General features: G+C 32.3%; 3 protein-coding genes across 5 annotated transcripts; 2 read left to right on the plus strand and 1 right to left on the minus strand.

The window, feature by feature from the left end:
- Window positions 1-1109: 1109 nt before the first annotated feature.
- LOC110645229 (uncharacterized) lies at window positions 1110-4034 on the minus strand. Its single transcript, XM_021798296.2, has 2 exons — window positions 3593-4034; window positions 1110-1834 (listed from the first exon to the last, which is right to left on the minus strand). The coding sequence occupies exons 1-2, from the start codon at window positions 3939-3941 to the stop codon at window positions 1293-1295; spliced, it is 891 nt and encodes a 296-aa protein (XP_021653988.1). The 5' UTR covers window positions 3942-4034; the 3' UTR covers window positions 1110-1292.
- A 2305-nt stretch (window positions 4035-6339) lies between these two features.
- Window positions 6340-7915, plus strand: LOC110645234 (caffeoyl-CoA O-methyltransferase-like). Of its 2 annotated transcripts, none has more exons than XM_058135304.1 (5): window positions 6340-6452; window positions 6875-6960; window positions 7057-7201; window positions 7285-7416; window positions 7503-7915. In XM_058135304.1, exons 1-5 carry the CDS (start codon window positions 6402-6404, stop codon window positions 7797-7799), a joined length of 711 nt encoding a protein of 236 aa, XP_057991287.1. In that variant the 5' UTR covers window positions 6340-6401; the 3' UTR covers window positions 7800-7915. The 2 variants fall into 2 exon arrangements, with proteins under 2 accessions (XP_057991287.1, XP_021654001.2); XM_021798309.2 differs by having other exon boundaries at window positions 7506-7915.
- A 2925-nt stretch (window positions 7916-10840) lies between these two features.
- LOC110645219 (mannose-1-phosphate guanylyltransferase 1) lies at window positions 10841-14552 on the plus strand. 2 transcript variants are annotated; one of them, XM_021798287.2, is made up of 5 exons: window positions 10841-11167; window positions 12708-12839; window positions 13060-13122; window positions 13237-13476; window positions 13594-14552. In XM_021798287.2, the coding sequence occupies exons 2-5, from the start codon at window positions 12729-12731 to the stop codon at window positions 14263-14265; spliced, it is 1086 nt and encodes a 361-aa protein (XP_021653979.2). In that variant the 5' UTR covers window positions 10841-11167; window positions 12708-12728; the 3' UTR covers window positions 14266-14552. The 2 variants fall into 2 exon arrangements, with proteins under 2 accessions (XP_021653979.2, XP_057989599.1); XM_058133616.1 differs by lacking the exon at window positions 10841-11167 and adding an exon at window positions 12017-12503.
- The last annotated feature ends 416 nt before the right edge of the window (window positions 14553-14968 follow it).

Below are 14968 nucleotides of genomic sequence, written 5' to 3' on the forward strand. Positions count from 1 at the left end.
ACCAAATGCGCCTGGCGCACCCGGTGGTTCCACGAAACAAGTTGCCGAGGATATTGAATACATCTTATATCGTAACCACAAATTGCATATACTAAGATTAAACAGTGAACATATGATTATTGCATTTGTATTTTTTTTTTTTTTAAGTTAATGCACCTGTATATTTTGCTGCCTAGGTTACCGATTGTCGCTTTCTATTTAAACCAACTCCTCCATACCACCAAACTTGAAGTAACACTCAGTAGGATGAAACATTAAATAACTAATGGACACCTCCTATTACACTCTTAAGCAAATATAATATTTAATTTACACTATGTTTGAAAAGGTAGAAAAATAAGAGGAGAAAGAAAATGTTACGAAAAAATAAATGTATTTTTCATTTTTTTATTTAAATTGAGTAAAAAACGAAGGAGGAGAAAAAATATTATAAAGAAAATATAAATATTTTATTTTTTTTCTCCCTTCTCTCATTTTGGAGAGGAAAATAAGAGGAGAATGTTTAAAAGTACAAAAACACCCCATACTTAATAATTTTTTTTTAAATTTAGAGGTAAAGTTATAATTTTACCATTTATAAAACAAATTTTACTCTCATATTTTCCTCTCCCAATCCAAAAAACGGAAGGAAAACAATTTTTATTTTCCTTATTTTTTCATTTTTATTTTCCTCCCCTCTTTTATTTTCCTATCCCCCTTCGAGAAGTTTAACAAACAAAATTATCTCACCAAATTAACCACTAAGCTACTATGAATGGATACCATTCATAGTGCTTTCTAATTTACTTTCATATTGAAATGCAGAAATCCAACAAAATAATAAGGGTTTATGTCGGAAGCACTGTTAGAACAAAGTACCATGATTCACACAGATGCTATTGCTTTGTCATAAAATAGCCAATTAAAGTGGATTTTAGTACTGAATTGCAACATGAAGGTGGGGCTTGACAACCTTCCTAAGCATTTGATGCGACTGCACCACCACTCAACATTCTAAATACGAATCAAAAAAGGTATAATGAACTATTTACTAAAATGACTTCATAAAGTATGCCCATTTGTAAAACCAATTAACCAATTATGATAAGCAATAAAAATAACAATAACACAAGGGGAAAAATTAGCATTCATTCCTCATGCCCTAAAAATATCCTATATCAACTCAATCTTAAATATAAATAACTTTATCAACAACAAAATCTTCGAGAATGAGAACAGAAAAGGGGCCTCAAGAAGAGAATGAAAGAGCAAAACTGTGCTCACCAGAAGAATTAGCCGGCAACTCTTTCTACCTAGTTGGATCTGGGTGTTGCCCATTCAACTCGAAGGATTAGATTGTCATAACCATATCCATTAAGCTTATTGATAGCCCTCTCAGCATCTTCCTTGTTTACAAAATTCACAAAACCAAAACCCCTGCTAACACCAGTCTTCTGATCAATAGCAACATATACTCGGCTAACAGGACCAAATGTACGGAACAGTTCAAGCAAGTCAGGCTCTCTAGTATCCTCTGATAAATTGGTGACACGAACTGAATTCTCTTCATTTCTGCGCCTCATATCTGATCCAACGGTTCTTTCTGCACCTGCTCGCATGCTTGGTGGCACATATGCACCCTTGGTGGCTCCAGCAGCAGCAGTAGCAACAGGCTCAGCTGCTGCTGGTTTATCAATGAAGCCTTCAGGCTGCGGTGCAAGATCCTTATAGGGGCATCGTGACGTCCAGTGGTCACCTTTCTTACCACAAGTTCTGCACACCATAAGAACAGCTCCAGCTTTACCTAACTGAGCCAAGTTATCCCCAGGCATCTTAGTTTCTTCCACTTTGGTGCCTGTTGGCATGTCAATACTAGAACATTAAAAAAAAAAAAAAAAAGATAACATATAATAACATAAACTATCATCAATAAAAGATAGCTACAATCACAGGATTATCCTAGATCAGAAGCTTAGCCAAAGTAAGAATTCTGAAAACAAAAGAACCATCAGATGAAAAGTTCTATTAAAAACCAAAAATCAAGACCAGAATAATAAGTGGTGTAGATATTTAAGTAGAATATGCTGCAACATAGCACAACAAGAAGATTGTCCCTTTGAGATCACAAGGTCAAAGGTTCAATGACACTTTTGGAGTGTTGTGCTATCAAAGTGAAGACAAAAGTGTAATTGGCCACCATAACCGAATAAAGCAAGTCCTAGTGAAAGATCGAACATCTTACAAATGTACTTGATGATCTCAAAAGGAAAACCAAAATTCTTGATAACCATAAAAGGCCAACGACAGGTTGCTAGTTTTGGTGGCTTACTGACCATTCACACTCAACAGCAGCCATGCAGCATTATATGATTGGCTAATTATCCACCATAACCAAATAACATGCAAGTCCTAATGCTTTCCGAGCATTTTACAGATGTGGTTGATGACGTAAAAGTGAAACCAGATTTACAGTTCACCATGAAATGCCATCAACAGAAAGCTACTTTTGTTGAGCTTACTGCCAATTCACATAAAAAAACAGCCTCAAGGCAATATGTGATTGGCTAACTGGCCACCATTAGTCCATTACCAAATAAAACATGCAAACCTTAACACAGCAAACATAAACCAGATGGTGAAATACAGTACAGTAAGAAACAAAATAATACCAAGAAAGTGACGTCAACAGTACCACTGTCCTACAAAATTAATTTACAGTGGATGTAGTTGGTAACATAAAAAGAGAAACCATACTTTTTGTTCACCATTAGATGCCACCAACACATAATTTTGGTGAGCTTACTGACCATTCACATCAAATAAAAGCCACTTGGCTAATATGTGATTGGCTAATTGGTCACCACAACCAAATAATACATTGAAATCCTAAGGAGGTAAACTCAAACAACGTAACCAAATTAAACACAGCTAGAAACACTTAAACACAGGAAAAAGAGGAGGAAAACATCACCAACACTCTGTTGCACTGAGCATAAAATGCTTAAAACCCAGACAAGTTAATGAACACAACTCAGCATAAGTTGTGTGCAAAACATTCACTTCTAAAGTTAGTGTTTTTCATCAAAATTTTCTCTCAAAAAAACATAGTTGCACTTCATCTATGCAATATATCCCCAGTTCCTGCTTCTGTAATATAAACTAATTATTCTTGTCATGCACAACTATAGAAATTCCAATATAATAGTACACAAAAGAACCAGATAATTACCCAAATTTATTTTCCTTTGCTCCCTCACAATTCTCAACCGAAGAGAAAATCACCAAATCAATTCAACAAAGATCACAGCTTTCACAACCATTAAATCTAAAACAATTCTAGGCCAAAACAAAACAATTTCAATTATCTTATTTTTCCTTGATTTTCCATAAGAGCATCCAAGTAACGAAATTATCATCACGTCAAAACTTCATCCTTTATACATAAAATCCTATTAACGCCATAAAATCAATACTTTTGCTGAACAAAACTGCGAGACATACCAAAAATAAAGCCTAAATCAATTTAATTTACCTACCTCATCTGTCAAAGTAATCAAGAAAAAAAAATCAAATAAAACCAATCCAACGTCAAATATTATATACAGAAATAAACCTGGAGCCCTAGGTCTTTCAAGCAGGATCTCCTCGGTGGAAACCATAGTAAGCCTACTTCCAACATCCTCATGGACGGCATCTCCAAACTTTGCCCAATTTCTGCGTTCCATAGCTCTCTTACTCAACCTAGCCTTGGCGAGCTTCCGGACACGGGTAGTAGTGGTGATCTTAACCTTATTACCGTCGTCGTTAAACTTGTATTCGATTACCTTCTTGATCCCATTCTCGTCGGGACCGATTACTTGTTTGGGCGGCAAGAGGAAGTCCAAATCCTCGCCATCGTCCTCGTCCAGCTCACCCCACCGGAGCGGCTTGGTCTGGTTTAAAGAGGATTTGTCGAGAGACATTGCTACGGTGGAGAGATCTAGGGTTTATTGAGCAGAGTGGTGGGTATTGCTTTGCGTTGGGGGCTCTTGGATTTCCAGATGAAGCCGTAAAGCGGGAGTGGAGACATATATAGGGTTTCGCCCTCGACGCAATTGGGTAGCGATGTGTATGGGCACACTTAGTCCGGCCCTGTCAAACATAGGGCCGAACTTGGGCTTCAGGCCCATTAGATCAGGCTAAAAAAAGGAGGCTTTAATTAATTATAAATTTTTTATATATTTATATTATTTTTTATGGCTTTAATTAATTATAACTTTTTTATATATTTATATTATTTTTTATAATAAATTACACAAGTTTTTCTTCTATTAACACTTAATATTTTAGAAGAAAATCTAAATAATTTCAAGAAAATTTAGAGTAATAAATTAAACTTTAATGACATTTAAGTGCATTTGGAATAAATTTAGTAATGATTGTGAATTAACCAAATGAAAAATTATATTACCTATTACTATTCTGTTACTTGAATCATTAGCAGATGTATTGTATGATTTTATGTATTTAATTTTAAATTTATATATTTTTTATTTTTATTTCTTATATAATATGATATACACTAAATTATTATTAAAAAAGTTTTATTATAATAATAAAATATTTACAATTATTAAGAGAGGGGTTATGCTTTCTATCTAAAAATCTCTTCTTCTTCCTATTATTTTTTTTTTTTAATTTCTCCTTTTGATTTCCTTTTTGATGGTGACTGGTGAGTGTTTTCACTTGTAACAATTTATTTCTTTTTTTTTTTAATTTTTTTTAATAATTCCCAAATTTATGTCATTTTGAAGATATTCCTTAGATATAGAATTATTAATAAATTTTAAATAAATAAATCCTTATATCTGATTTTATTGGTGGATATTAAGTTTCGTGGTGGTTTTTCTTCTTTAATATAATTATTATGCATTATTTGTTTTTTAGAGAGAAATACTCTACAAATTATAAATTAAATAAAATTTTAAATATATCTAATTAAAATATAGCGTAAATATCAGAGCCTCTTACTATATTTGATTTTATTAAATAAGTAGGTCCAAACAATTTAATTTGTATCAATTTTCTCAATAATAGCAACACATGATTGAAAGAGACATATAATAAAAAAAATGTATAAATAACTCTATATAAACGAAAGAAATATGTCCCCTTTTTAAAAAAAATAAAAAATATAAGAAAAATAAAGTGAAAAATATGAGTTTACTGATGATGATATTAATTAATTTTTTTTAATTGCGTGAAAAATAAAAAGTGATCAATAAATATTAGTTAGAATGATAAGGCGATAAGGCGCACTACATTCTTATTATTGAAAGAACTCAAGTTCAATTAAGATATTATTAAGAAGGCTAATCATAGTTTTACGCTCTGTTTAGATGGAGTGAGAGAAGGATAAATAAGGGCAAGAAAGAGTAAGTAACTATTATACCGCTGTTTGGGAAGAGATGAGTTAGTAAAGGTAAGGATAACCCTTACCCTTTTTTACCTCTTAAATTTCAATTTTTCTTATATTTCAAATTGAGGTGTAAGTAGAAGAAGGTGAGAGCTAAAAATTACTTTATTTTTTATTTTCCTATTGTGTTCTTAATTTTTTATTAACAATCCAATTATACCCATTAAAACTAAACCTAATTTAGCAATACAAATAAATATCTTCTCTCTCAAGTAGTCGTACCTGATCTTTTTGCTCTCTTCCGTGGAGTTTGAATTCTTGTAGAAACGAGACTAGTTTTACTTTTCTATTTAATTTCAATTGTTAAGTAATTTGTTCTTTCAATAGTTTGTTGTAATTGTTGTACTTCAATTATCATTTTTTTTTCTAAATAATGCATTTTAAAGAATAAATTTTTTTGTAATAGAAAAGGGTATTTTTGTACTTCTAATAACTATTTACCTTTTTTTCACATATTTTCAAACATAAAGAATATATATTACCTCTACTTACCTTTTCATTAATTCACTTCTTTTTAAACATGAGAATTTATTTTTATTGTAACTCTCCTTACCCTTCCTTACTCTCCCATTAATTACCATTCCTTCACCCATCCAAACAAAGCTTTAGAGGGATTAGTCTGTGCGGACCGGACAACTAAATTTTGCATATCTAATTTCTAGTTTCTTATGATCATGACTAAGGGTCAGTTGCTGAATCCCTTCTTATGGTATAGATAGAATATTGCAAATAAGGGTAATTGAATATTGTCAAATAAAACTTGAATTGGGATTTGAAGACCTAACCACAAACTCTTGGAGTTCATAATATTTGCATTGTTAGCTACTTAACAATAATCCCATGAGTGATGGCAACTTTTGTGCATCAGAAAAAGGGAAATGCAAAACTTAAGACACCTATTAACATCTATATAAGAGTGTGTGAAGGAGAAGTTGTTGCTGCACATTTCTGAGGGAAGAAGTTAGGCATGGCTATGTTTCCTGCTAATGGAATTCTCCAGAGCGAAGCTCTAAAGAAGGTCAGTGTATTTTTCTTAATTCTGCATACAATATTAATTCAAGCAATCAATCTTCAGCAGCAGGAATTGGACCTCTAATTCTTTTATTATTTTTTTTATTCTCGTATTAGGTTAAATGTTGAATTCTATACCATTTATTTTCAATTTTTGAGTATGCAAATTTGATCTTAATTATCTAAATTTGCCTACCAAAATGCACTGTTCTTGAATGAATCTTGCCGATTAATGTCTCGTAAATGCTGGATATCACTTGAATTGATTTATCCATCACCTATGTATTTCATGAATTATAATTTTGCATTACATATTTCTGAGAATTTAATCCAAAATCGTTTAGAGCGAATAAAGAGAATCCATGTAACTGACCCCAAATTTTTGGGATAAAGGGAGTTGAGTTTATAATTTTGAAAATCTTGTGGCAGTACATTTATGAAACTAGTGGATATCCAAGAGAACACAAGGAACTCAAGAATTTACGAGAAGCTACAGCAAAGAAATATGGCGACAAGTTAGTGTTATAGTGTTTGTGTGTATATATAAATTTAAAGAAAAAAAATTAACTAAATTGTGAAGTTATACAAATATTTGAATTTTTAAATTGCAGGATTTTGATGTCTGTTCCAGTTGATGAAGGGCAATTCTTATCATTGCTTGTGAAGATTATGAACGCCAAGAAAACATTAGAGATTGGTGTTTTTACAGGCTATTCTCTCCTTTCCACTGCAATTGCCTTGCCTGATGATGGCCAGGTTTCCTCTCTCATTTGTCTTCCTTTGACATTATATCATAGTGATTGTTTAGTTTGATCATCATCATCATCTTTTATGAACAGGTAACAGCGATAGACATGGATCAAGAAGCTTATGAAGTTGGATTACCATTCATTCGACAGGCAGGAGTAGAACACAAAATCAACTTCATCAAATCAGATGCTAATTCAGTGTTGAGAGACATGTTGAACAATGTAAGTTTCTTTAACTTGCATTTATAATTAAGGAAAATGATATTTGGGATTTTGTTTGTTTTAAGAGTTGATAATTATACATATAGCAGAAGGACAAGCAAATAGCAGAATTTGACTTGGCATTTGTGGATGCTGACAAATCCAGCTACAAGCGATACCATGAACAATTGCTGAAACTAGTTAAGGTTGGAGGCATAATAGCTTACGATAACACCTTATGGTATGGCTTTGTTGCTCAAAAAGAAGATGCATTGCCAGAGAATCTAAGAGATGTAACAAAGGCCATTAAAGAACTCAACCATTATCTAGCTAGTGATCCTCGGGTGGATATCTCACAGGTTTCCATTGGTGATGGTGTTACCTTATGCAGGCGGCTCTATTGAAAAATAATCTGTATTAGTATTATTACAGTATTGCTACCATATCATGGACAATTACCCAACAATTTCCGTTTTCTTTCTTTTATTTCAATGCTATATTGTGATGATTATTCTGTTGATCATACGTTTGCATGCTCGGTCTATAAATAACGCTCGGAATACTCAATGTTCATCGAAGCAGCTCATAAAATTTTGACATTGCACCACATTTTCCATCTACATGCTACTTTACTAGTAAAATACTTTCGTTTGAAATTAAAGCAAGATTTGCTGAGAAACTTCTGAAGACTGGAAAGCAATATGTAGTTGAAGGTGTAAAATCATGAATCATAATCTGGACCAATTTGGTGAGACCTACCAATTGGTCAAATCAAATATGATTTCGATAAATATATATATAGTTGCAAGGTAGAATTATGGCCAGTCTTGTTTTCCATCATCACCTACACCAATATACAGGCTTCAAAATAAAGATAGCTTAAAGGAGTCCATGTTAATATTCCTGCTAGGGTTTGGCCATGAATAATTAAGCATTAATATTAATTTTATTTTTCAATAAATATATGTAATGATGACAAATTAAAAGATATTGGATGAAATTTACTTACCCCCTTCAAATAATTAATGAAGGGCCTGAATTCAACCCTCCGATTAATTACCAGTCGTTCTTCAGCTTGTAATGGTGGACACTGAACAGCTTTGCTTATGGAAACTTGAGTTTAGGTAACAACCATTATTGACAGATGATCATGATTAATAGGTAGAAAACCCATTTAATTTGCCTAATGAAGTGGGTAACATGGTGAAACAAAAAAATTTCTTATTCTGAATTATTTGAAGATCTATCAAAATGTATATATATATATATATATTCGACCACTAAGGCAGCATCTAGATTTAATATATTTCATTCATAATTTGAATTTTTTTAAAAATTTTTTATCACTTAAAAAATTTATAAAAATAAATTTTTAATTTTTAATTTATTTGAGATCATAACAAAATAACATGAAATTACTAAATTTTTTTTATTTAATCAGATTAATTTTTATTAGACTTTTCTTTTTTTTTTTTTATTATTATTATTATTAAATGTGAGTCTTATATTATAGATATGCCAATATTCAATCTATTTTCAACTGAAAATTATATTATTGATTATATTAATGAGACTAAATTTTAATAGTTACTTATTGTTAGACTCCATAGTGTAGATATGGGAAGATATCCACATCTACTCGTTTTGAATTTGATTGCTTCTATAATTGAAAAATAGTTATTTATTATTATATAGTTTATTTGTTATGATAATCTTTTTAATTTTTATTAAATGAAAAAAAAAACACTTAAATATGTATACTTACATTATAATAAGCAAACCCATTTATAAATGAATCCAATTGTAAATTAAATTCGCTAATGTTATCCGATTGTAAATTAAACTCATTTAAGTAATTCAATTCGATTTATTAGATTCGAATTGAATAGTACTCATCTCTAATATTAAGCTACTAAATCGAAAAAGCCTTTCTTCAGATTCCGTGCAGTCCGGCCATAGATTCAGTTGCGTACGTCGTCCAGTGAGCTAGTTTGACGAAAAATAAGGTAAATGAAAAGGGGTTGATTTCAATATTTTTTAAAGGATTTTGCAGGCGACATGCAAAAAAATTATATCTCACGTCAAGGCTTTGATGAGTTGCGTGTTTGTTTTGTGATTGTCGGTTTTAAAATTTTAACGATTTATATAAATTCAAAATCATCATGGACCAACTCGCCATTAATTGATTGTTATATACTAATTCGTTAATAATCCATGCGTGTACGTAATAATTAATAGCTACATTTAATAAAATAAATTAATGATAATTACTTTCATTTTTATTTTTATTAATAATATTAAAATAATATCATGTCATTTATTATACTTGTGATTATTTATTATTTTGTAATATAAAGAAATAATTATTCTAATTATGAGATATATAATTTTATAAAGAATTGGAAAAAGAAATCAATATATTGGCATCTTGAGAACGGTGTTTGATGAGCATCAACTTCACACAAAAACTTAACAGTGGACCTAAGAGAGTTGATAGAGGACTTATAGTTTATCTTAAAAATTTTAAATTTTTTAATTAAAAATAGTTAAATGTGATTATATCTTTAATATGTTCTCACTTTTAACTAATTAAAAAAATTTAAAATATCAATATTTTTATGAAAATATTAATCTATTATTATTTTTTTAAATTTAAATATAAAACATTTAAATTTAAATATTGCATCTATCACGGCGTCTTAAGTATCAAATTCAAACATTACTTCGTTGGAAATAAAGAAAGGGAAAAAAATTACATTAATATGAATGTGAGAAAAAATATTTTAATTATATTATATTGCATTAGTGGAAAAATTTTTAACAATGAATTTATTAATTCTGAAGAAAAATCACGAGTTACTCTTACTTATATTTAATTTATTATATTATTTTATTTATATTTTGATATAATTTCATTATATTGATGTGCTATCAGATTATAGCGTATCAATCTTAAAATTTCATTAAAATTATGCTTGTGTAGCCGGCCAACTACCACAACAGCTACGTACACGTTTATTGTCCAATCATAACGAAAGCATCTCTCCCTCCACCAATTACAATGCGCCACTAATTTTAGATAATTAAAATTAATTCAAAATTAGATATGACTTATCATTTCATTTTCATTTTAATTTATTCTCACCCACTTATTTTTTTTTTAAATTCAAATTTAAGATTAAAAAGTATATTACTTACCCACTTGTCCAATCTCTACTAAAAAAAAATTTGGGTGCAAAATTCAAAATGGTAACTTATAAAATAATTTAAAGATATTATTTTTTATTTATATATATATATATAATATTAAAATATAATTTTTGAGTATACTCAATAATTATATATACAACAGTGAACATAGTTTTATATTAATTACATAAATAATAAAAAAAACTATATATTCTATAGTGCTTGTTATCATTACTACTTTATCTGCGCCCTTAAAATCTGCCAAACTATGAAACTGCCTCGAAACTTCTATCAATTTAAATTCTACCCCTTACTTTAATTAATTGAAAGGAAAGTTATCTCAAAATAAAATTTAATATTTTATTTCAAATCCGCTAAGTTCACGGCAGTTGATGATTTTTACTTCCTCCTTTGTATAAGTACCCCGTCATCGTCTTTCTCTTGACCAACGCTCTGTGTGCATCTCAGACTCCAAAGCAAAGCGCCGAGTCGGCTCAGTTACCGCCGCGCTGAATCGCCCGGGATTCTGGTTCAGGCACCGGTTCTGGGAATCGATTCGGATTTTTGATTGGATCTGGTTAAGGTAATCATTTATTGATCTTGTGTTCTGTTACTTTTGCTAATGTGATAATTACGAGCATTAATTTGATCTGTGGTTTACATTGCGGTTTAGATTGTGCTATTATGTTTTTATCGAGATGTGAACGGTGTCGTTTGGTGTCGGTTTCATTTGGATCTTCAGCTAAATACAACAATGTGGATAATGTTTAACTATATTATGACTTTTTACTTTTTCATTTTGTTATTTCTTTTGTTTTTAATTGTCATTTTATGTGTTTTTCCCCCTACTCTTTAGGGAATTTATCATTAATTAATAAGAATCTTCATAGTTTTTTGTTAGATCCAGTATTTTTAGAGGGATTTGTTTCGGTTTTAGTTGCTTCAGTGCAATTTCGTGTGTGTATGGTCACTTCCATAGAGTTTTTTGGCCTTTTATGAGCCAATCAGAGTTCTATTTGATGTTTTTCCTATTACACAATATTCCAAATTGGAGGTAAACATTATTCATTTGCGGGGTCTTAAGCAGTAAAATTGGGTATCCTTTTATACTTGAATTGTGTGGAAAAATTATTTTAGCCTATTGATTTGTTGGATATCTGTTTTCATTCGGTTGAAGAATTCTCTGGATTTCTGTTCTCTTCTGTGTTTTAGAAGTGTACTTTTCGTGGAAGACAGAAGTCTATAATGGCTCCAATAATTTTACGATCACGGGGAATCTGTTGCCTTTTGATACCTTTCTGTTCGAGTATAGTGTAGGAAACCTCCTGGCAATTTCGCTTCTCGTTGGTACTTGTGCATGTTAGTATGTTACTGCAAATTTTATTTCTTAAATTGCTTTGTCAAATTGCCGAATTGGGGATTATTGCTTAATATTACATAGGAAAATCCAGCTTAAGCTTAGCTATTACATAGAATAGTGGACCCTTCTTAATATTTCAGTCAACATTCTAATTCATCCGAGTATGCTATTGTGGTCATCTTCTAGGTGCTACAATGTTGGGTATCATCAAAAAAGAAAATTGAGTAACATTCAAGTTAACTGAGGACTTTTTCCCCATTTTAAGAGTGATAAAGCAGTTGAAAGCTATAGTCATTTACGTGAAGCTCGAATATTGTAGCTCAAACTTGTTTGCTAACACCAGCTAACTCATTTAAACTGATTTACATTACTCTTTTAGCGTTATGGTTTATGTTATGACACGTGTGTTTAGAGTTTTACGCTATGTTCTTCATTGTTTTAAATTTGTGTTCTTCCGTCTTCAAATTCTCATGATGGAATTGTTCCTCTTCATGCCTGTTGTGAATTTATATCAAGCTTATTTACATAGCTACTAGTTGAGGTTTAACAGCTTTGCCACGTGAGATAATTCATGAGTTCCTTCTTATGTCTCTTTAGATCTATAAATGTCATTGCAGAGTATCTGTTGCTTCTTATTATGATGAATAGAAGAGAGATGGGGTTCGGCTGTTGATAATATATTTGGTTCTATTTTGCATTAGTCTCTCTTAATCTGCTGTTTCTTTTTTTTTTTTTTTTTTTTCCCCGACCTTTCAATTTACAGGAAAAGCAGCAGGCATCCACAATGAAGGCGCTTATTCTTGTTGGTGGGTTTGGGACTCGGTTGAGGCCATTGACCCTCAGTGTACCTAAACCACTTGTTGAATTTGCCAACAAACCTATGATCCTGCATCAGGTATAAATTTGAAAGTGTTGTGTTTCTTCAAAGTTGTAATGTATTTCTAATTAGATTCATCATTCATATATGTTGTGATGTTGATTTCCATTATCTCGAGATCGATTGAGAGTCAACAGGTTTTTGTTAAATCTTTACAAGTTTAGTTTCATGTAAAACTTGCATCTCCTCTTCCCCCCTCTTTTTCTCAATTTATGGCTTGACTTTAAGTTCCTTGCAGATTGAGGCACTTAAGGAAATTGGAGTGACTGAAGTGGTTTTGGCTATTAACTACCAACCAGAGGTAAAGAATGGGTCTCTCACTTCCCTCCTTCCCTTTCCTTGCCATCAAGTTAAGTTAATGAGTGAGAGGCTTGATTCAACTGAAGTTTGGTTATGTTGCTGTGTCTTTCTGCAGGTGATGTTGAACTTCTTGAAGGAATTCGAGGCTAAGCTAGGGATCAAGATCACATGCTCTCAAGAGACTGAGCCACTCGGCACTGCTGGTCCTTTGGCTCTAGCAAGGGACAAATTGATTGATGATTCTGGTGAACCATTTTTTGTTCTCAACAGTGATGTCATCAGCGAGTACCCACTCAAAGAAATGATACAGTTCCACAAAACCCATGGAGGAGAGGCTTCAATAATGGTGACCAAGGTAACAATTCCATTAACTAATTAGTTTATAACTAGGTAAATTCTTCCCTAGAGATACTTTGAAACTAAAAGGCAATTGTCGATTGATTGATTGAAATCGTTTGTCATTACATCATAGGTGGATGAGCCATCAAAATATGGTGTGGTGGTTATGGAAGAAGCTACAGGAGAAGTAGAGAGATTTGTGGAAAAACCCAAAATATTTGTTGGAAACAAAATAAATGCCGGAATTTATCTGTTGAATCCATCAGTTCTTGACCGAATTGAACTGAGACCCACCTCAATTGAGAAAGAGGTCTTCCCTAAAATTGCAGCAGATAAACAGCTCTATGCAATGGTCCTTCCAGGTTTCTGGATGGACATTGGACAGCCAAGAGATTACATTACTGGCCTGAGACTTTATTTAGATTCTTTGCGAAAGAAGTCCTCGTCTAGGTTAGCCACCGGCCCCCATGTTGTGGGAAATGTTTTGGTGGATGAGACTGCCAAGATTGGAGAGGGATGTTTGATTGGACCTGATGTGGCAATAGGTCCAGGCTGTGTTGTTGAGTCAGGAGTTAGACTTTCTCGCTGCACTGTGATGCGTGGAGTTCGCATCAAGAAGCATGCCTGCATATCTAGCAGCATTATAGGGTGGCACTCCACTGTTGGCCAATGGGCTCGTGTGGAAAACATGACAATCCTTGGAGAAGATGTGCATGTATGCGATGAAATTTACAGCAATGGGGGTGTGGTTTTACCTCACAAAGAGATCAAATCAAGCATTTTGAAGCCAGAGATAGTTATGTGAGGGAATGGGATCCAGATGGGGTGTACAATATGTTTAGTCAGAGAGATGGTGATGTATTCGGTTCTTTTTCCTTGCCTTTTTCTCGTATACGAGTGTAAAGGTCAGTGTGTGCTGGTTTGAATGATGGGAGTCAAGCTTCTGGATGTCTCTGTTATGGAGGGCACGAGTGTTGATCTTGGTGTGAGAAATGTGACTTAGCTATGTAAATAGAAATAAATTTTCTGTTTCTCAGGCGTTTCTGTAATTTATCAATGGCAAATTCATTGTTTAATCCTACCATTTTAATATGGATTCTTGTTGTTTGGTGGGATGTCCCCCTCCCCCTCCCCCCTCTCCTTTTTTTTTTTTTATTAATTTTATGAAATATGATTCTCATCAATTGTCGGTGGCTGAAATTATGAATTTTGTTCTTTAGTGATCTCCAAATTTTCTCAGTACTTCCCTTTTCTGAGTGGAGTCGCAGCCATTGTCTCATCATCATGTCCTCATGCAGAAAATAAAGAGCGTTTTTATATTGTTGCTTTAAAGAAAATTTAAAGACTCGTTAGGCCCATTTCCATTGACTGACCTGTGCTGTAGCTGGTGGGTCATGACATTAAAGCCTAGGATAAGTACTTCCAAGACGAAGACACGGCGGACCTAAAAATGTAGCAGCGTGTGAAGTGGTTTTCTTTCACATGAATCGGAGGTTATTATAAAAGTT

The sequence above is a fragment of the Hevea brasiliensis genome, chromosome 14 (assembly GCF_030052815.1).
Source record: "Hevea brasiliensis isolate MT/VB/25A 57/8 chromosome 14, ASM3005281v1, whole genome shotgun sequence".
NCBI classification, from domain to species: domain Eukaryota; kingdom Viridiplantae; phylum Streptophyta; class Magnoliopsida; order Malpighiales; family Euphorbiaceae; genus Hevea; species Hevea brasiliensis.